This window comes from Suricata suricatta, chromosome 3 (genome assembly GCF_006229205.1).
Source record: "Suricata suricatta isolate VVHF042 chromosome 3, meerkat_22Aug2017_6uvM2_HiC, whole genome shotgun sequence".
NCBI lineage: Eukaryota > Metazoa > Chordata > Mammalia > Carnivora > Herpestidae > Suricata > Suricata suricatta.
The window spans coordinates 121,145,788-121,168,858 of record NC_043702.1 but is presented as its reverse complement, the minus strand read 5'-3'; the positions used below and the strand labels follow the sequence as shown (position 1 = coordinate 121,168,858).

General features: G+C 37.8%; 1 protein-coding gene across 16 annotated transcripts in view; it reads right to left on the bottom strand.

The window, feature by feature from the left end:
* Positions 1 to 23,071, bottom strand: part of PRRC2C (proline rich coiled-coil 2C) — a 95,219-nt gene that overhangs the window by 5,953 nt on the left and 66,195 nt on the right. For 9 of the 16 annotated variants that reach the window (XM_029935016.1, XM_029935028.1, XM_029935020.1 and 6 more), the window contains exons 21-30: positions 18,621 to 18,809; positions 18,246 to 18,497; positions 16,927 to 17,022; positions 12,411 to 12,512; positions 8,996 to 9,197; positions 5,985 to 6,188; positions 4,066 to 4,178; positions 3,550 to 3,686; positions 354 to 585; positions 5 to 127 (exon numbers count right to left, since the gene is read on the bottom strand). In XM_029935016.1, the coding sequence (XP_029790876.1) occupies positions 5 to 127; positions 354 to 585; positions 3,550 to 3,686; positions 4,066 to 4,178; positions 5,985 to 6,188; positions 8,996 to 9,197; positions 12,411 to 12,512; positions 16,927 to 17,022; positions 18,246 to 18,497; positions 18,621 to 18,809 (1,650 nt within the window). The remainder of the gene's footprint in view (positions 1 to 4; positions 128 to 353; positions 586 to 3,549; positions 3,687 to 4,065; positions 4,179 to 5,984; positions 6,189 to 8,995; positions 9,198 to 12,410; positions 12,513 to 16,926; positions 17,023 to 18,245; positions 18,498 to 18,620; positions 18,810 to 23,071) is intronic. The other 7 variants (XM_029935018.1, XM_029935029.1, XM_029935022.1 and 4 more) reach the window with 4 other exon arrangements.

Genomic DNA, 23,071 nt, shown 5'->3' with positions numbered 1-23,071 from the left:
TTACCATGCCATAGTTTACCTGCTGGAGAGCACTTGGTGACTGGGCAGTGTTATAAAAATTTGTCTGACCAGGCTGTTGTACTTGTCCAGAATAAAGATTTGAAGCCTGGGTAAGATTTGCTCTAGCCTAGAAGACATTTTGTAGGAAAACAGCAGTAAGACTGAAAAATTTCCAATTCAGACATCAAGTGTATAGCTTCAAAGCAATTTCTAAGAATTTTCTTATTAAGTAAAAAGAAGATCTTTGTTTTTTTCCCTTAAGTCTTTAAAATTTTTTTCTTTAAAAATGGTTTTGCTTAAATAATCTGCTGTGCAGAAATACAATGACAGTGTGGGATTGTAGCTCGTCTTACCTGGAGAAGATGTGTATCAATCAGCTGGGAGCCTCCTAGTCCTGACGCCTGGCCCAGCTGGTGCTCGTACAAGATAGGAATTGGTTGCGTATTTGAGGTTTGCTGAAAGGCAAGACCTGACTGTGCCTTTGCCAGTTCCTGGTGTTGCACAGCTGGGAAGTTGTGGATGGCAGTACCAGAAAGGACCACGGACGGTTGTGACAGACTGCTCTGCATAAAAGCTGGCTGAGATCTACATTAGGTATTAAAGAGAGAAGACTTGGGTTAGTAAGTGAAGTCTATTTTGGAGAGTGGGGGTCTTAAGAATGGGTATCTCAAATGACCAAGCACGCTAATTAGCACAATTTTAAAAAAAAGAATGCAGATGGTGTCTGAGGCACTGTGCCATGATTTAGAGCCCCATATTCAACAAAGTTCTAGGACAAGGTTTGCTCTTCCTAAGAAACTAGTAATGAGAATGATTCTCTTTTCATGGATTCACTAGCAAGCTCATAACCAGATCTGGTTTATCTCTTTGGTATGGATATTCTATTCAAATTTACAGAACCAATAGCTGCCTTCTTTGATTTATATTTCACTACCTCCCCTTGTATCTTTATTTCTTGTAAAAGATTGCAAGACTTGTATTGGATGAAGCAGAGTAGTTGTTCAGGATTACCCACAAAATTTTGGTTTTATCTTTATTAAGATATAATGGACATATAACTTTTTTTCAGGTGTATAACACAATGATTCAGTATTTGTATGTATCATGAAGTGATCACAGTAAGTCTAGTTAACATCTGTCACCATACATATACGAAATTACAAAAACACTTCTTCTGATGAGAACTTTTAAGATCTACGGTCTTAGCAGCTTTTTAAAAATTTTTTAATGTTTTTTATTTATTTTTGAGAACAGAGAGAGACAGCGTGAGCAGGGGAGGGTCAGAGAGAGAGGGAGGCACAGAATCCGAAGCAGGCTCCAGGCTTTGAGTTAGCTGTCAGCACAGAGCCTGACACGGGGCTCGAACCCACTAACCGTGAGATCATGAACTGAGCTGTAGCTGGACGCTTAACCGACTGAGCCGCCAGGCACCCCAGCAGCTTTATTTTTTAATACTTGAGAGCATGTGTGTGCACAATCAAGGGAAGGGCAGAGAGAGAGAGAATGCCAAGAAGGCTCCACTATCGGCACAGAGCCCAACTTGGAGGCTCAATCCCACGAACCATGATATCAAAACCTGAGCTGGATCAAGACTCAGACGCTTATCCAACTGAGCCATTCATGCAACTCTCTCAACCACTTTATTTAAAAAAATTTTTAAAAATGTTTATTTTTATTTTTTTTTTTTTTTTGAGAGAGAGAGATATAGACAGTGCGAGTGGGGAAGGGACAGAGAGAGGGGGAGGTACAGAATCCAAAGCAGACTCTAGGCTCTTAGTTGTCAGCACAGAGCCTGATGTGGGGCTTGAATCCACAAACTATGAGATCATGACCTGAGCTGAAGTCAGATGCTAAACTGACTGAGCCACCCAGGATACTCAACACTCAGATGAGTTGTCCCTCAGCAACTTTAAAATACCCAACACAGTCCTATGGCCAAAGGGTGCAATCTGCTAGTTATAAATTAAGTCATGGTGGGGGAGAGGTGTGTCTAGGTGGCTCAGTTGTTCAGGCGTCCCACTTCAGCTCAGGTCTTGTGGTTTGTAAATTTGAGTCCTGCACTGGGCTCTGTGTTGATGGCTCAGAGCCTAGAGTCTGCTTCCGATTCTGTGTCTTCGTCTCTCTGCCCCTCCCCTGCTCTCTGTCTCAAAAACAAACAAACATTAAAAGGAATTTTATTTAAAAAAGTCATGAGGATCTAATGTGCAGCATAGTAACTATAGTTAACAATACTGTATTCCATATTTGAATGGTTTAAAAGAACACAATGCTGAAATCTAACTTCAGACTATCCTCTTACCTCTGGGATGGGGACCTTCAAGCTGTATTTTTAAAAATGTTAAGATAATGAGTAAGCAACTAGATGAAAGTAGTGGATTACAGACAGTATTATCCATAAATAATATTACACTTTGTTAAAATTGACATATATGGCAGAAACAAAAGCCATTAAGCAGGAATGCTAGCCTGGAGTCAGGACCAATCTTTAGAAGGCACCTGGCTGGCTCAGTTGGTTAAATGTCCGACTTCAGCTCAGGTCATGATCTCACGTTTGTGAGTTTGAGCCCTGCATCAGGCTCTGTGCTGACAGCTCAGAGACTGGAACCTGATTTGGATTCTGTTGTCTCCTGAGAGGGAGTCTCTGCCCCCCACCTCCCCAGCCCCGTTTACACTCTTTCTCTAAAAAAGAAGGTCTATGTTTCACATATAAAACAGGAAAACATAAGCATGCTGTTATAAATGGCCCTGTCGTGGCAGAAGTTAATTCAGGGATTCCATATTAGTGAACACTATGCTGATTAGGTTGAGAGTAAAGTAGCAGAATGACATAGGGATACCAACAAGTGCTTTCAAAGTCTAACGCTGTGCCTTCCAGTACAGCTGTCATTAGCCACATTAACATATACAGCTTACATTATACTTCTATTGAACAGACCTGGTCTGAAGAAGAGCATCTTCCAAGACAGTCGTTAGAATGGGGATTACAAACACACAAGGCAGTGCTACTCCACCTCCTACAGCTATGGGTGACACCACTAGTCACTAAACTCTTTTTTGCACTGCTGGAAAGTAGCCACAAACTTTTCAACAATGTTTCAAGCAGCTAGTACCAATTAAAAGATTTCCTTAATCAAAAGACCAGTTTCTTCTACATTTGTCCCCATTATCACCACTGCTTCTGTTCTTTGTCTGACACTCTGCTCCTTTCTCTTTTATTACATTCCATCCTGAAGCCTGTCCCCTTACGTAGTCTTGTCACCTGCCAGGTCTCAACTCACTCCCCACAGCAGGCTTAGGTTTCTAGTTGTTGCAGTGGGATGGCACAGAACCGTTTTAGGTCCGTCAGCCGCTATTTTCCATGATTTCTAATTGTTCTGAGATTGTTGTTACCCTCGTCTTCAGGAAGGTTTGAGGTCTCTGTCTTGACTGAAATTACCAGAGGCTGAGTGTCATGACATATAATCATTTAACATAATTTTATAATAGGAGCATCCTAGGAAGGAGAGGAGGGATACGGCAAGAAGACACAGCGGTTACAAGGGCATGCACCTGTACGGCTGAAGTGATGAAGTGAACAGCTCCTGAGTCTGGGAAACTGCAGGTCCGGCCCCGATGCTCAGCTGGGCCTGGTGCTGTCCTTGCAGCGGCGCGTAAATTGGGATGGGGATCTGCTGAACTGAGGCTGGCTGCAATGCAATAGAAAACACTACGTGAGCCCCATATGCACAAGTCACAACACTTGGGAAAATAAAAATTTGGGATATGAAAAGAATATAAAACTAATACCATGCATATCAGCTCCCTTTTCAAACAAAACTAAATGTAAACATCTAAATTTTCCTTTTACTATGTTACTTAGTCTACACTGTCAATCACTAAGCTTTGGCAAATTTGGGGAAAGTGTGAAAATTTGGCCAGTTCATATCAAAGTAATCGTGGATTTGGATTGTTCCCCATTGTCGATAGAAGATTTTCACTTCAAAGAGCCTACTATCTGTAGTCCAAGGCAATGACTGCACCATTAGCAACCTGAGGTGCAGGATGAGACAAGTCTGTGATCCGTACCTGAGAAAGTCCCGGCTGGAAGCCTTGTTGCTGCGCCAAGGATGGTGGGGCCAAGCGTGCGTGCTGGGTGTTGAATAAATGACTTGTGTCCATATAGAAAGCAGGAATTTGAGCTACAGACCAGGAACAACAAGCAGTAGTAAGTGTCTGAATGTCAGAATTTTCCAAACAGTAACAAAAAAACAAATTTTGAAGCAGATTTCAAATTAAATGAGCCTTCTGAAAATTACTACAGCCAAGGAAGACCTGGAAATGTGGAAAGAGGCAAAACTTCTGGCAGACAGGCACATGCCAATTAAAACAAACCTCTAGTACAGCAGACTCTTGTCTAGGTTACTTTATTGTAACAATACAGTATATGATACATATAAACATACAAAATATCTGTTAATGAGCTGTTTATGTTATCAGTAAGGCTTCTGGTCAACGGTAGGCTATCTGTAGTTAAATGTGGGGGAGGCCAAAGTTATGTGTGGATTTCTTACTGTGTAGGGCATCAGCATCCCTAACCCTTGCACTGTTCTAGGGGTCAAGGTACCTGTGAAGGTAGAGAAAAACAGATGTTCCGATACTGCCAATGGGGTATAAACTAGTAAAATTTGACGATTTACTACAAGTGAAAATCAACCTACCTGCTTACCAGCAAACCTACTCTAATTTTATATCTAATTAAGGAATTTAATAAAATAGTTCAAAGGAAGTGATGTTTAATAACTGAAAGAATTTGGTATAGATTCCTAACAGATTTCTATGTAGTATATAAATTATTTTGTGATTTGCTGTTTTTATGTAATACTATGTTTTGGAGAAGTTCCCATATTGTTTTTAATTTGTCACCATTATAAACATTATAATGAATAAAAACTCTCATACATAAATCTCTGATTAATAGAGAAGTTTATTTATATAAGTTTCCTAAGTATGAAAACTGTTCCTACAGCTAAGTATGTACACATACAATATTCTGTGGTATTTTTCTAAAATTAGGTTCAGGGTATACACTCACCAGCAATGAATTAAGAAACTACTCATAATATATCTATGACCCTTATAGAAATCAATCTTTATGTTTTCTTCAAAGAAAATGCCTTTCTTGGGGCGCCTGGGTGGCTCAGTCGGTTGGGCATCCGACTTCGGCTCAGGTCATGATTTCACAGTTTGTGGGTTCAAGCCTTGCATTGGGCTCTGTGCTGACCTCTAGCTCAGAGCCTGGAACCTGCTTCAGATTCTGAGTCTCTTTCTCTCTCTGTCCCTCCCCTGTTCATGCTGTCTCTCTCAAAAATAAATAAATGTAAAAAAAAAAATTAAAACAATGCCTTTCTTTGCATAAAAGAGTAAGAAATAGCCTCAGTGTTCATTTATTTTTTTCCTTCTTTGCTAATCTTAGGTTTACTCTTTCCCATGAATTTTATTATGAATTTGTCAAGTTTCAGATAATAAACTTCTATAACTTGACTAGAATAACATCAAATGCATGTTATTTTGCAAATTATTATACACTAACTTTTCTAATATATATGTAACATATGTATAAGAAACTGCTAGGGGCCCAGAATACTTACCAAGGAGAGATAACATTAAATTCCGTAAAGAAAACATTTACAGAGCAGATTTTAAAAATACGTAAACTTGAGGGGTACCTTGGTGGCTCAGTTGATTAAGAGTCTGACTCTTAATTTCAGCTCAGGTCATGATCTCATGTTTTGTGAGACTGGGCTCTGCACTGACAGCGCAGAGCCTGCTTGGGATTCTGTCTCTCCCTCTCTCTCTCTGCCCCTCCCCATCCCGCTCACCATTCTCTCTCTCAAAATAAATAAACTTAAAAAAAAAAGCAACTTAAATTTGAAAAAGGGAAAATATAAGCATTTTAAAAAGTCTTTCATTTTCTAAATTCCCTATACCCAGTCCCCAACTCTTACCTGCCGCAGACTGAGACACATAGACTTGTGGACTCTGTTGTTGCTGGGCAATAAGGGAAGGCATGCAGCTTAATTGTGAAAAATGACTTGCAGAAGGTAGGCTACTCGTCTGTAACTGCTGGGGTTTCACTTTACAAATATTAGGTGGGTCTGATGTGGTTGTAGATTTTGTACTCAAAGAAGAGGTAGTGTATGTACCAGCTCCTATATATGGGAGAAGGGAAAAGATAGCATATTTTCAAGCGCCAATGTTGTTCACTGTAAAATATTTCAAGCACCAGCTGGAAACTGGCAAATTCATGTTCATGTTCCCCATGTACTTAAGTAACACATAATCACCAAATGAAAACAAGACTATAATATTTGAAGAAATATATACAATAAAAAAAATAAAAGAGAAGGCAATTTCAAAATATACCTCATAAAATAAGGTGGCCAAGAGCCTACACGGTTATTATAGTCTAGCCTCAAACTAGTAATGTTTAATCATCACAAAGAAAAGGAAGGTCAAGAGCTTCATTCATTTATGGGTAGGCTAAATCTAACAAGATAGAATGATGAAATGCTGCACCTTAGGAATAATTAAGAATGTGAATGCAACCCCAAGAGATCAAAAGTGCTCCTAAAAAGTCATGTAAACAAAAGGTTAGAGTTTTTCTTTTTTCCAGCAAAATACCTTGAGGGTAATCATTTATGAATGTTTACAAATTTACTAAGGTTAGGCATAGACATAAGAACATAGAAGAAAAAAGTGCTGTACTTTAATAATCATTAATGTAAAAGGAACCTTTAGAGGTCACAATCACTCCTTAAAGATCATATAAACTTAAGGTTACATTCCGGCCTCTCTCCTAGTATATACGCCAGCAAAATACAGATAATAATAATAATACCTTAAAAACAAAGACAAATTATTAATTAATAGGTAGAATTATAAAACTTAAGATCTTGAAGGATCAACTAGTTCTGTAGATCAGTGAGCTTTAATGACTGTAATACTGTAGGAATGACAATAATGGTATTTGATTAAAAAGTTAAAATGTAATCATCATTTTCAGACTTCAGATGGTGTTCTAAGAGAGGACCAAGATCAAGGTATGTTTTGTTCTTCCACTGAGTCTCTAGCAGTAGGATAACTGGGCAGAAAGTATAAAAATTTATGTTAGTTGAGGAGACTGTGGGGGAACCAGACCTGCAGGAAAAGAATTGCACTTGACCCTTAAACAACACAGGCTTGAACTGTGTGGGTCCATCCACTTAGACAGATTTTTTTTCCCCCAATTAATTACAGTATGTACTGTAAATGTATTTTCTCTTATGGTTTTCTGAGTAATATTCTCTTTTCTCTTATTTTATTGCCAAGAATACAGTATATAACACATGTAAAACACAAAATATGTGTTAACTGGCTGCTTATGGTATCAGTAAGGTTAATAGTAAGCTATTAGTACTTCATTTGGGTGGGGAGGGGGAGGAATCCAAAGTTATTCCCAGGGAAAAAGTTATACCGTGGCTTTTTTTTTTTTTTTTTTTGGACTGCATGGGGGAGGGGAGGGTCAGTGCCCCTAACCACTGGGTTGTTCAAGCTGGGTCCAAAGATGTAAGAACCTTCCCAGTCCCTTTATTTCCTAATCTCCCTACCATACTCCCCTCCTAGTTGCTTTATAGCCCTAGTTCCTATCCACCCAAATGACTGGGGACCACAGTAAGCGTAATGAAGATGTCTTACAAATTCAGGGTAGGAAATGCTTGAAAGGGTCTTAAAGAGGGAAGAGAAAGAGAATACTGGTTGATTTTAATCTCTATGGTTGTCTTAATGCATACTTTTGATTCCAGAGAACATCAAAATAACTGTAGTATATCCTAAAGACCAATTCTCTTGGTACAGAATGCCAGACTACTGAAAAACAGTAGTGCAATCAACTAAATGAGAACTAGTCAAAGAAAGTAAATTCTGTGCTGCATTATTTTAAATCTTTTGGAAAGCAGCTTCTGTTGCTTTGGAAAACATTACAGAATAGTGGGAAGGCTTGAAATGAAATTTGTTTTCAACAGAAGAAAACATGGTTATACATACGGTAAAAGGGTGGACTTCCCTTGAGTCAAGCATTTTATGAGCCTGGGTGGCTCATTCAGTTGAGTGTCTGACTTCGATTCAGGTCATGATCTCACAGTTTTGAGTTCAAGCCCCGCCTCAGGCTCTGTGCTGACAGCTCAGGCTCTGTGCTGACAGCTCAGAGCCTGGAGCCTGCTTTGGATTTTGTGTCTCCTTCTCTCTCTCTGCCCCACCCCCATTTGTGCTCTGTCTCTCAAAAATAAATAAATGTTAAAAAAAAATTTTAACTGTAAAGCCCCCAAATGAGATCTAGAATTACATGCTAGTGAAAAATTTAAGGAAGAAAAAATACTTTCTAATCTGGGGTGTTCATGGACTCTGCTTAAAAACAAATATAACAAAACCCAAAAATCACTAGGTATCATCTTGTCAAATAACAAACTTTCTTTACCCCAAATTCTTCACCAGAAAATGTCATTACAACAGACTTGGGCCAACAGTGCCTTCAAATTAGATGCAGATCAAGAAAAATTTACAGCCTGTGTGACTGTTATTTCTGAATTGGATATTAGCTATATACAGGTTAAAAACTAAAAATCAAAATGTGAATTTTATAGAAAAATTTAGAGGAACAAGTTAAACATCTTTTCACCAATTACTTATTAATTCCTATGGGGGGGAAAGGGGAGTGTTGCATGCAACACTGGAGATCATGGGGGGCAGGTAGGAGGTCTGGTGAGGAAAGGGTTTTTAGAAAGTTGTCAAAAGTTGCCAAATTAACTAAAATTGTGAGGGCTGAGAGCAGGAGAGTGTAAGAAACAGCAAGAAGAGTTTACAAAATAGCTAATAATTTAGATCTTGTGCAGTCTTAAGTTTTGGGGACAGTAAATAGGAAAAGAGCATAAGAAATTCAAAGTAATTAAGACATTTAAAGGAGAAGTATAGATCCTTTTACCTGATAGTGACGTTGTGGGAGTGACTGAAGCGACAGGAATCTGAGGCATCGATGCACTTGAGAATGAACTGTAATTCGCAGTGCTGGGTCCACTGGCACTACTGCTGACTCCACTTGCAATTGGAGGTGCTGTAGAAGTTACTGGGGATCCCTTTTCCCTTACATTTGGAGAATTCTCCCATGCCTTACGTGCAGACTCCATCTGCAATAAAATGGACATTTTTTGAAGCAAAAAAAAAAAAAAAAAAAAGCTAATGCAGAATACACAAACACACGTGTGTATAGATTTAACTTCCAAATACAATCTTTCAAAAAAAAAAAAACTGAAAGAATTTAAAAGATTAAGACCCTAACGGTTTCAAATTTTCACTTTCCCCTTTATCTTTATTCCCTTACTCTAAATGGGAATAAATGTAATCATGTCCCTAAAGAGAGCTTGTTGATAGCTTTGGCGAAGAACAGTGCAACAGAAAGTCACAGCTCCTGTATGTCCATAGGGGTCTTCACCCCTCCAGTTGAATAAGGAAACAGAAATATAACGCCCCTATGGACTGATCTAAGGCTCTGACTCCAGTTGGAAAGGCACTAAAGGCCCTCCACCAAATACCTATTCCTTCTGTATAAGGGAGTTCTCAAATGACAGATAATAGGCACCTTTTGTCTGGGTGGTTTATGTCAGCACAGAGCCCGACGTGAGGCTTGAACCCACAAACCGTGAGATCATGACCTGAGCTGAAGCCGGATGCTTAACCGACTGAGCCACCCAGGTGCCCCTATGGTCAGTGTTTTAAAAGGCAAAGTAAGCAGACAGGTTTTAGGCTTGGGTGTGGTAGAAATAAGTCTTGTCTTACATCCAGATCTCAACAAGCATTTCAGATACTGATTGCTGCTGTTGGAATTTGTGGCTACAGGGATTAGCTGTAGTCTCCTAGTTTTTAAAATGTAAACAGGTTGCATTTTAATCTATCTAGACCAGTACTATTGAACAGAAATATAAATGCAAGCCATATATAGAAGTCGTAAATGTTCTAATAGCCACAATTTGATGTTTTTTATTTATTTTTGAAAAACAGAGAGAGACAGTGTGAGCAGGGGAGGGTCAGAGAGAGAGAAGGAGATACAGAATCTGAAGCAGGCTCCAGGCTCTGAGCTAGCTGTCAGCATAGAGCGCAATATGGAGCTCGAACGTGAGATCATGACCTGAGCCGAAGCCGGACGCTTAACCAACTGAGCCACCCAGGTGTCCCTAATAGCCACAATTTGAAAAACTAAAGAAGTAATACTAATGTTGATAACCTCTTTTATTGAACCCAATGTATCTACAATATAATCAAAACAAAAACAGACATGTCTTTTTTTAAATATTAACATCTCAGATCCAGTGTCTGTTTTTACACTTATAGCACACACCTCAACTTGGACTAGCCCACTTCAGTGCTTACTAACTACATGTGGCTAGTGGATCCTGAACTGAGCGGCATGGACTAGATCCTCAACAGGAAGGGAACAGATATACAGATTGTGACACTTTTAGATCTACTAGTCAAAATAAAGTAACAATTTTTAATACCATAGTTAAGAAGTTGTAGGTCCTTGAAATACCAACTTAAATATTTCTAACCTTATTTTAAGCTACAAATGAGAAATATTACAGGTCTTCGCTGCGTTCTTTGTTAAAACACATGTTATATACAATTTAACTTCTGAAATGACTAATATCACTGCTATAACAGCAAATCATGGGACACTTTTCATGTTAGCTTGACTCTTCTCACAATCACTTTACTAGTTTCAAATGTGTTTCATTTTAGGACAAACAGATTTTGGGGGCCAAAAAAATTAGGAAGTTAGACAAAATGCAATCTGTACTATTTGAGATTTTATGGTTTATAGCGGTTTTGGAGAGCACAGCCTTTTATACTAATTTTGTTGTGTTGTGAACACAAACTAAGGCTAATAAAACTTGTATAATACACAGACTACACTCATTTGGCTTCATTTCATTTCTTCAGCAGCAAGGAAATTTATATTCTATTCTTTGGAAATACAAGGAAACCAGTATAGTTACTTAATTATACTAATTTTCCCCCTTGACAAATATACTGTCAATAAAATCCACGTAACAGAACTTTTCTGTACTTTAATATATTACCCAAGCAAGTAAAGAGAGATGTCAGAAGAAGAAACTAGAGAAAGTTTTAAGGTAATGAAATTTAATTTAAACTCCTTTGAATTCTAAAAATATATTTCTTCTTGGAATGTCAAAAACATTAAGTGAAAATCAATGCTGAATGGTTTTCTGAAGATTTAACCGGCCTAAAATATAATTATGATGACATATTTGCTTACGTAAAAATTAGACTAGCCTTAAATTGCATACAGTAAAAAACACACATAAGACATAGAGCAAAAACAGACTGAGATAGTTCTTCAAGTGGAAAAACAAAAGCAGAGTAGAGAGTGGCAGTAAAGAGAAAGGACTGGGGAAAAATGGGGGCTAGACATGAAACAGGATGGTTGTCTCATAAAATTTTAGTCTCAAACTTCTAGAAATGAAAATTGGCCAACACTTTTCCGCCTCTCCTGAAGACCATCAAAGATTCACTGTCAACTAATGCAGCATTAGGAGGCCCTGCTATAGAAGTTCAATACTTGCCCAAATTACAAAACTGAACAAACAGAACCAATGGGATAAACATATGCAAATTAAAATTTTTTCACTTAATTTCACATCCATTCTTTAAAACACTGACTGATCTGGAGGTGAGTGAACAACTGATTTAAAATTCTCTCAACTCAACTGTTAAAAAGCATCAGTGACACAGCTCGAAGTTATAAACACAATGGGAGTTTTAAAAAAAAAAGTAAATTTTTTGATATAAAAAATGCATATTGTCTATGATCGATCTCTTTTGCCCTCTTATTTAAAACTTATCCAACAAAAATCAAACCAAAATCACTTGTATTAATCAATTACCTTGTCATAAAATATTCTTTATTATTTCAGTGTATTCATTCAATACACACGGTTTACAGGAAAGATAGAAAGTTAGCAGTCTTTTTATTACTGGTACTTAGGATTAAAAAAACCATGTTACACCAAGGTAGCTGGTTTGTTTTGTGCACAACTGCTGTATCCAAAACCTATGGTCTCTAAGAGGGACTCCGCACAACATAGAATATAAGTGCTCTCTTGTATTTTTAACACAAAATTCACAAACATAACAGGCTTCACATTAAAGTGACTTTAGAAATTAACAAAATTTTAAGGTATAATTTGACATAACTATTCTCTCAGCTTAATATTGTTGCTTACCACACAGAACAAGTAAAAATACAAAAAACCCCACATTTTTAACATGTGTCCCCTTGCATGCAACCATCAAGGACCTTTAGAGAAGGATGTTGTACATACCTTGAAGGTGAGGCTGAAAGTAGTGGGAGGAGCTGAAGTAAGGCTGGAGCTCTGTTGGATAGTCTCCCTCTTAGGGAGGGGGAGGGTGTTGGGCAGGGGCACCTGAAAAGGGAGGCAACACATATCATAATCAAAGTTGCCACAAAGCCCCATTACGGATAAGTACTCTTTAAGGGTGTTTATTTTTCATCACAGCCAAGAGGCATATTTCATTACTTAACTTAGAGTTACATTGTGTCTGCAATAATGGATAATTTTTGACATCTTAGAGAAATACTATCTGCTTTTTTTAATGCATATAATTCCAGAAAAAGAGTATGTTCCAAATATAAGGTATACACTCAAAGGAAGTGAAAATTTTTTTAAATTTATCATAAGATAGAAAAATCCCAAGCAGGCTCCACACTGTCAGCACACAGCCTGACGCAGAGCTCGATCCCACGACCAGGAAATCATGGCCTGAGCCAAAAATCAAGAGTTGGATGCTTAACCAACTGTGCCTCTAAAGCCTCCCAGGCGTATTTTAATGTGTACACTAAATCCCAAGGGATGTTATTAAAATGCAGATTCTGGTCAGCCTGAATGAGGTAAGGCCTGAAATCCTGCATTTCAGACAACTTCCAAGTGATGCTGCTTCGGAGACCATACATTGTGCAGCAAAGTTCTAAGAAATATACTTTCCACTAAAACTTTAAGGGACCCATGGGTACTATCAGAAGCATTTAACAAGATAATGTAAATATTAAGAAGTTAATCTCCTTCCTGCAATTTAGCCAACATTCGTTCTTATAAGTAGATTCAAAAACAAAAGTCTAACCAAGAGGAAACTGGAATATTGCCACCACCCTGTTATACTGAGCAAACTGGCTCACTCTAGTTATAAAATGATTATGGCAGGGGCACCTGGGTGGCTCAGTTGGTTGAGTGTCTGACTTCGGCTCTGGTCATGATCTCACGGTTTGTGTGTTTGAGCCCCTCGTCCGGCTCTGTGCTGACAGCTAGCTCAGAGCCTAGAGCCTACTTCGTATTCTGTGTCTCCTCTCTCTGCCCCTCCCCTGTTCATGCTCTGTCTCTGTCTCTCAATAATAAACATAAAAAAATTTTTTTAAACAATTACGGCAAATATTGTTAGAAATGTGAATATATTAGAACTTCTCTACGCATATCTCTTTTTCCCTCTCTAAGTCTCTGGAACTTGAAATTTTATTATGTACTACTATATGAGTGATTTTGATGGTTCACTTACTTATTCACATAAAATGACTGAGATGCTTAGAGAGCATTTTAAGAAAATTGTTTTAAGATAATCCCTTTGTGACACTATGGAGTATCTTTGTGACACCATGAGACTACACTATGGACTACTTAATGGAGATTACTTTATAAATTTTTTAAATAGCTGTGCTAGGAATAATTAAAAAAAAAAAACCACTCCACCTGCATTTAAATCTTCAAGACATTCAATAATTCAAGATTCAAAATGATTGTAATATTAGGTAGTACTATTCCAATAAATACTAGCTTAAGATCCTAAATAAGTAGATTAAGCCTCAATAAGGGGAATAAACCTTTATGAAGAATAATTTTCTCAAAACACAAAAGCTCTGTATAAAATGAAACCCTCAAACACACTGAGCGAAAATAGAACATTGCAAAAGGCCCTAAAGTTTTTCCCATGTAGTACATTTTTAAAAATTTATTTATTTTGAGAGTGCATGAGCAGGGGAGGGGCAGGAAGAGAAAAAGAGAATCCCAAGCAGGCCCTGCACGGTCAGTCAGCACAGAGCCCAACGTGGGGCTTGAACCTAGGAATGGTAAGGTCATGACTTGAGCTGAAACCAAGAGTTGGACACTCAGTCGACTGAGACCCCTAGGAGTCCCTAGGATATTTGTTTTAAATGCCACATTAGTTAAGTTCAGAATCACCACTATACTTGGCATGAATAAGCAGCACATGAAATCACTCCAAACTGATGACTGTTTGTAATGCTCCCTGACTGAAGAATATCTTCCTGTTTTCAAACATGCTGTGTATACACAGCTAAAAGTCAAATGCAGACTACTTGCTTAGACACGGGCTGGGTCTCTCTCCTTCAATTATCCTGCGTGCACAAGTACCTACACTTTAAGTAACCCTGCAGATCACACAGAAACCATGAAAACACTCGTATGGATATTTTCAATGACTTTTAAGGGCTCTGAGACCTTATTCATATCTCGTAAATATTTTTAAAGGGTGGTTTGGCAAAAAACATCATATACTTTCTTGAAAAAGTGACATCTAAAAAACCTCTATTGAGTCATGCTAAGCGACATAAGTCCATCAGAGAAGGACTGATAACATATGTCTTCACTCATAGGTCTAACAGGAGAAACCTAACAGGGGACCATGGGAAGGGAAAAGTGGGGGAAGAGTTAGGGAGAGGGAGTGAGACTCTTGAATACTGAAAACAAACTGAGGGCTGAAAAGGGGGGAATCAAGGTGATGGTCATGGAGAGGGGCACTTGTGGTGAAGAGCACTGAATGTTATATGGAAACCAACTTGGTAATAAATTATTTTAAAAAATAAAATTAAATAAAAAAATTAAAAAATCTGTTTTTTCAAATGAGAAAAGACAAAGTATAATACAACTTTACTGAGATTCACATTCAAAATTTGATTAACACAGTGGTATCACCACTTAACTGACAGACAGTCTTTCTGTCCTTTCCAAATTTCCCAGTACTTCTTACAGGAAGTTAAATAAATTTAAGACTATCTCCAAAAAGGTCAAGGAAAAAGGATTTGGCATACCGAGTGAAGTTCTATTACATATAAAAGCTGGAGAAATTACATTTGTCAGCTCCTGAGGAGCTCTTCAATCACAAAGAGAAAAATGTGCGACATATTCCTCTTTTTCCCTTTCCCTCAGTCCTACGGCCTGACTACTGAAGTTGGACTAAATGACCCCTAATGCACTTTACCTCTCAAAAATTCTATATACATGATGCTAGAAGGAAGACTAGAAAGCACAGGAAAACATTTGTAAATCATAAAAATTTTATTTTCAGAATGACAGAGCCAAAGCCCCCGGGTGAAACCTTTAAATAGATCTGTGAAGGAGATTTTTGAAGAAAAGAATGAGCCTTTCCTTACTGTATATTTTAAGAGAGCAGCTGACCAAATTTCCACCACACCTGCCCTCCCGAACAAGGGCCATATGTGTAACTTCTAAAATGCTCTTCTACTGCAGATGGTTACTTAACTTGTCTGGGCTTATAAATTTTCACCTGTCTATGAATTAGGCAAAATGATGGATTGTACTGATTCAACATAATCTTACATTATAACAAGGTTGTTATGGAAAACTATAGTGAAATTTACATAATGTTCTGTCACTTATTTAAAATTTTTTTAATCTTTATTTTTTTGAGGTGAGAGGGAAAGAGACAGGAAGAGAGACTGACCACAGGCAGGGGAGGGACAGAGAGAGAGAGACACACAGAATCAGAAGCAAGTTCCAGGCTCTGAGCTGTCCGCAGAGTCCAACGCAGGGTTCATATCCACGAACCATGATATCATGACCTGAGCCAAAGTTGGACGTTTAACCAACTGAGCCACCCAAGAGCCCCAATTTACTATCACTTTTTAATGGAGCATTTAAGAGTTTCTGAAGTATAGTACTTACATATACATTCCAGCTCAATCTTCCCAACAGGAATGTTGCTAAGGTACAGTGTGACTTTTTTTTTCAGTTGGTATAAAATAGATTTATTGTCAATATTCAATCATTAATACAACCCAAGTAAATGAAACATCACTTCATTACAGGCTCAGATACTCTTAAATCTATCTTCACACATGTACTATAATATGATAAATATTTAAAAATTATAATGCAAGGGGAAATATTATTAAAAAATACAATTGCTATAGACCCTTGCATGAATGTTCTTTATTTTTAAAGTTCTGCCTTAGGGAATAATACCATGCTACACTGACAAAAGTAAACTACATTCCTTGAGGTTACAATGTTTAACAACGCATTAGATGCACTCTAAAATACCATGTCGGACAAGAATCAAAAGAGAGACAAAGAAGGCCTTCAATGATGCTGAGAGAGGGAAAAAAGAGGAGTAATAACTTTTGTATGTTTTATTTTTTTTTTAATTCAAAAAGAAACACAAGAAGTCTCTGGTAACATTCTAATTGTCTTTTTGTTTTAATTGAGTGAGTTTTAACTGCATTATAAAAGGTTTCATTTAAGAACAAAACTGACAACCAAATAAATGATTGAATGAATCTATAGAATGTGAAAGGGAAGAACAAAATTCTTAACCAAAACCAGGTTAACAGGATTAGCACTTAGGAAACCAAGCCTAAGCTTTGACTATTTTTGCTACTTATTGTTATTAGTGCTCCAATTTTACTACAATCTTTCCCAGAGAACAATTAACTATTGGTCACACAGTATGTATCAGATAACAATAGCCAGCTTCCTAGCCAAACCTGCACATCTGAGGGTGATTACTCACATTATTAACCAAAGTATCCTCCATCTTTGTATTATTAGTAGCCACAGTGTTATTAGGCAGAGAAGAAGAAGGTGTAGTATAGTCTGTCACAGACTCCTGTGGAGCGGTAATAGGGGAAAAAACAAAACAAAACAAAACACTGTAAACTAAATTAGTGACTCACTTTCTAATGACAGCCTAACAGTTGTAAAGTTATTTTGGAGGAAAGTAGGAGAGGAAAGCTCTGATCTTAAGACACAAATTACTCAAATCTTTTAAAATAGTGTGGTAAAATAAACGTGGACTCACCACTGAAGGGGTGACATTTCAACTATTGCCAGAGTCCTGTACATTTTTTAAAAAATGCATTTCTATACTGTATGTCAATTACACTTTAATTAAAACTTAAAAAAAAATTAAATGCATTGCACAGTAGGTTGCCAACAGCACCAACTATTTATTTCTGTGGATTACTAAAACATATAGCTTACTTTCAACTAGTGTTTTACTCTCTTCAAAATACAACACAGATAAACAAATGTCAAGATCTTAGCTGTTGCACTTAGGTTTTAAGATAACCCTGTTTACCATCATAAATCTGTTCTTTAAGTATGGTAGAGTTGGGCCATAAGAGTTTTTTTATTTACATGTACTGAGTTGTATAGCAAATTAAAAAGAACAAAATATTCCACTAACATTAAAGTTTCCACCTACCTTTCTTCTCAATGAGTATATGTACTAGAGTGAACACAAAAGGGCAGATATAAATTTTAGTACCCATAAGTCACTCAGTGTTATCTTGCCTTATTGAGTATTTTTAAAGATATGCACCTTTCATCCAATGTGGTCCCTAAATGCTAGTCAAGGTTTTCCTCCAGTGTTCAGGCAATGAAAGTGATCTCTTCCAACCCTGGAAGAAAACTGGTTATCCTAGAGTTACCGAAAATTTAACTTGACCTACTTCCTGACTTCAAAATCTTACTAGTGGGCAAGATAAGTCTCCACTGTAACTCCATTAACAAAATAAAAATATATAGCAATCCTTTCAAAGCTCAATGAAAAGCATTCGAATCTTGTATATACATTTTCCACTTAAAACTATTCAAATAGTCCAGAAATAAGAGTAAATTTCCAGAGAAAATCATTTAGTATAAGGAACTTTAGATCACAAATGCATACCATGAAATAAAATAGCCTCTGCAGAATAACCCATACAGTTTATAGAATTCTATGCCTCAAGCCAAAAAGAAGAAAAAGAGGAAGAGTATTATTGAGGTTTTCCCCACCCATTCAGACATGGTTTGCATCAACTGAGATGGTCCCCACCGTGTGCTGCCTACCTTCACATTAGTGCCATATTCTGTGGATGAGACTGAAATCATTGTTCCTATTTCGGTAGACATTTCAGAAACTACTTTGGTTTCCTTTGTTGTTACAGGATCTGTATTCCTCACTGGAGCTGGGCTTGGCTTCTCTTGTCCTTCTGGCTCCAACTGTTGGGCATCTTTAACTTTTCTATTTTTTAACGATCTTTCTTTTCCAATAGGACCGGGTTTGTGTTCTTTGTTTTCTACTGGACTCAAATCTGGAAGCTAAAAATTCAATGTTTATGACAAAAAGGCATCATGATCAAAGACATTCACTGAAGACTAAATTCAGAACTGTTAACCACTTCCCCTTGAGTGTTAGTGGCTTTCATAATGAATTCTATTTACCTTCTGGGCTTTGATAGGGCCTGCCCGAGGCTGCTTCTGCCGTTGTTCTTTTGGCTCAGGTATCTTATCAGTGTTTTTTTCCGAAAGCACGGGCACAATTTCATTTTCATTCCCGTTTGAAGCTGGAGCACCAAACTGAATTGTGTCAATGCCAATTTCAACTCCACTTTCTTGACCATTCTTTGCTCCCTAGGAAGAGAATATTTTAAAACTTGCTTATTATCAAAGTAAACAGAGTTCAAATATGACTGAATAATGTATGTGGTAGCAAATATGTCACACAGTAGAAGGAGGTTTGACGCCATCTATGCACTAACTGACACAGATATCTTAAGAGAACTTTTCTTTAGCCACTACTGATGTGCATTACAAAACAACTCTTAAGATAAAATCCAGGACCAGACTTAAGTTTTTGAAGTCCTGGCTTTAGGAGTTAGGAGTTTGAGTGTGGGCAAATCATAGCCTCAAGTTACTCGCTCATTTAAAACAAATGGAAAAGCAACAAAGACAGCACCAGCAACAAATAGGTGGGGCAAATGTTTGGAAAGAAGGATAGGAACACCAGGGTCACATGCTTTAGAAGTTTCCTTTTAAGGATAATGAAATAGTGTCCACGAAAATACCTTGTGCTTGGTAATAGAGTGCACACAACTTAGGAATCCAATCAAACTGCTAACTTATGTGTCATCTTTGGGCAAGGCACTGATCCAGACAGCAGGAATCTAGCTTGCAGAATTTGCATTACAGTAAATGGAGAAAATGAACAACTTGAAAGGAATATGCAAAAATCAATATATGGTAAAGCTACTTCAGGTTGGTGGACAAAAAAAGTACTGAGGAGGTCACACTGAAACTCAATCTAAAAGACCAAATCAGTGGGAAGTATTTCTAGCAGAGAACACCTAGTGTAAAGGTTAGGCATTAAAAAAAAAAAAAAAAAAAAAAAGGCTAGTGGAGGCTGCAACATAGCAGGTGTTAGAGCAGCAGTGGTAGAAGATGAACAAGTGGAAGGCTAGACAAAATAGGGTTTTCTAAGTCAGAGAACGTTTAAGTAACAATTTAGTAATGATTACTTAATCTTTTCAGGAAGAGCAAATAAACAAAACTTGGGACAAGGTTCAACTTCAGGTCTTGATCTTACAATCAAATCATTATGTCCTATCAGTTTAGGCATCCCTGAACGTAGTGTATCAATCAGTTATTGTGTAAGGTTACTGTTACATTTATTGGTGTGACAATATCAACAATATGACAGAACATGTCATCCAGATTTTATTTTAGTTTTTATTTGGGTGTGGGGGTAGGGAGGAGAATCTCAAGCAGGCTCCAAAGTCAGTGTGGAGCCTGATGTGGCAGGCTTGATCCCACGGCCCTTGGATGATGACCTGAGCTGAAATCAAGAGTTGGATGCTCAACTGAGCCACCCAGGTGCCCTCAAATTTACTTTTAATATCTGAATATTCTCTTTCAAATACAGGCAAACATTACTGAAGTAACTTAGAATAAAAATCTCTATTTGCTTTAGTCAATGCTGAAATTCTATAGTTCAGTGTAATTGAAGAATATTAGAAAAGCAAAATAGTGCAGAAACTAATCACTGAAAGTTACTGCTTTTATGTACAGAAACAATTAAGAACTTATAAATAGTTTAATGGAATGCAAAAATAGATTGACAGTTAAAGCACTATTACAGAATGTTCATTACAGGAAGAATATCATATCCTTTAAAACAAAAAATATTCATAATAAAACAAACCATATTATATTACCAATCTTTATAGATCTATTTAGTCTAACACTCATAGCAATGAATAAAAGAATCATGAAGAACTGTATTTCAGGGCACGTGGGTGGCTCAAAACAATGTTAGGTTCCATGCTGACAGTGTAGAGCCTGCTTGGGATTCATTTTCTCTCTCTCTAACAAACAAATATTTAAAGGAAAAAAACCTGTACTTCACTACAGTCATTTAAAAAGTCCCTATTAGGAACATTTTCTGGGGCATCTGGGTGGCCTTGTCGGTTAAGTGCCCAACTTCAGCTGAGGTCAGGATCTCAGTCTGTGGGTTAGAGCCCCGTGTCAGGCTCTGTGTTGACAGCTCAGAGCCTGAAGCCTGTTTCAGATTCTGTGTCTCCCCCTCTCTCTACTCCTCTCCAACTCACACTCTGTCTCTCAAAAGATTTAAAAAAAATCTTTAAAAAGAAAACACTTTCCATGCTTGAAATGAATTAAAAGTGAAATGCAACTTTGCTAGCTCAAAAGATCACCATGAGGCAATATTCCAAAATCATGTGCAATGAACATCCACCCAAAAAAAATCACATTCTATCCAGGAAACATAAAAGGATAAAGATATATGTGAAAAACGAGATACAACAAAATATCTTCCTCTGCTACCTGTCTGAAGGCAGATGTGAGCAGTGTTCCAAGTATGCTTTTTACTACAGTACTGCAAACCCAGAGTAGAAGGTCTACCAGAAAAATCTTGCAACTAAGAGCACTGAAAAATCATTCCAGTACTTTAATTTCAACTTAAAAACTGGTAGCAAAAGTTTAATAAACTCATTAAATACAGTGCACCTATCCAAAACACAAGAAACAAACTTTCCACTTCGTCCTTTGTTATCAGTATGATATAGCTTGAACTTTCTATATAAAAAAAAAAGCTACAATTAACCCTAATGCCAACATTAGGAAACGGCAGGAAAAAGAAAATGGTTAAACTGAGAATCTGAAATATTGAATGCAGTGATTCCAAATTATACTTAAGAGTTCTCTGTAGAAGTTTTAAAATGGGGGCCCCTGGGTGGCTCAGTCGGTTAAGCTTCCAGCTTTGGCTCAGGTCATGATCTCACAGTTGGTGGGTTCGAGCCCCACATCGGGCTCTGTGCTGACAGCTCAGAGCCTGGAGCCTGCTTCGGATTCTTTGTCTCCCTCTCTCTCTGTCTCTCAAAATAAATAAAAAATATAATTAAAAAAGTTTTAATTAAAATGGATGAGGAGGTCTACTACAGACCAAAGTCAAAAAGCTTAAGTGAGGCAGCAGGCAGGTGTCTTGAATAAAATTTTCTTCAATTGTACCTTTATCGCCATATTTCTCTGTTCCCCCCTTTAAAAAAATTTTTTTGTAATGTTAATTTTATTTTTGAGAGAGACAGAGCACGAGCAGGGAAGGGACAGAGAGAGAGAGTAAGACACAGAATCTGAAGCAGGCTCCAGGCTCTGAGCTATCAGCACAGAGCCCAATACAGAGCTCAAAACTCAAAAATTGCGAAATCATGACCTGAGCTGAAGCTGGACACCTAATTGACTGGCCTAACCAGGAGCCCCTCTCTGCTCCCCCAGAGCAAAACTACCCAAGTTCTCTACAGGCATTTTCCCCTCCCACTTTCTCTTAAATTCACCCTAACCAGGCTCTCATGCCTACTGCCCCACTGATACTGCCCTTGTCAAAGTCACCAGTGACTACCACTTCAATTCTCAGGCCTACCTCACTTGACCTTTCAGCAGAACCTGACAGAATCTGAACCTCCTCCTTTTAACTCATCGTTCACTTAGATTCTCCAGGGCACTTTCCAATCACAGCTTTTTATGAGTAGGAAAGCCCCAAGACTTAGCTTCTGATTCTCTTCTATTTTCTTTCTTTTAAATGTTTTTTTATTTATTTAGAGACAGAGAGGGACAGTGTGAGCAGGGGAAAGTCAGAGAGAGAGGGAGGTACAGAATCCGAAGCAGGCTCCAGGCTCTGAGCTAGCCGTCAGCACAGAGCCTGATGCGGGGCTCGAACCCACGAACTGTGAGATCATGACCTGAGCCGAAGCCGGACGCTTAACCGACTGAGCCACCCAGGCGCTCCTCTTCTATTTTCTAACTACTCTTAAATTCATTCTCCCTTGGTGATCTCATCCAACCTCATCACTTTAAGTACCTACTAATAACTGAAATTCATGTCTCCAAATCAGATCATCTCATGAACTAGATGTCTACCCAACAACCTACCCAATGGCTCCACTCAGATGTGTAACAAACCACCTAAATCTAATGTGCCCCAATCCAAACTCCCTTATCTTTTCCCACAGTGTTGATCCATTTTATAGCTTCCCAATCACAACTGATGGAAACTCTATTCCTCTTATTGTTCAAGTAAAAAATTGGGAGATAAATCTCATTCTTTTTTCACATACCATATTTAATCCATCAGTATTTGTCAGCTTTATCTTCACATACCTAGAAATGAACCATTTCTCATCACCTTTATTTAATGCCACTTCTCAGTTTACCATGATTTGATTATCACATTAGCATCTTCTACTCTTTGCCCATCATAGCCTAGGCTTAACAAACTACTTAAACATCAGATCCTGTCATTATCTTGCTTAAAACTATCTATTATTGGGGCGCCCAGGTGGCTCAGTCGATTAAGTGTCCGACTTAGCCTGGAGTCATGACTT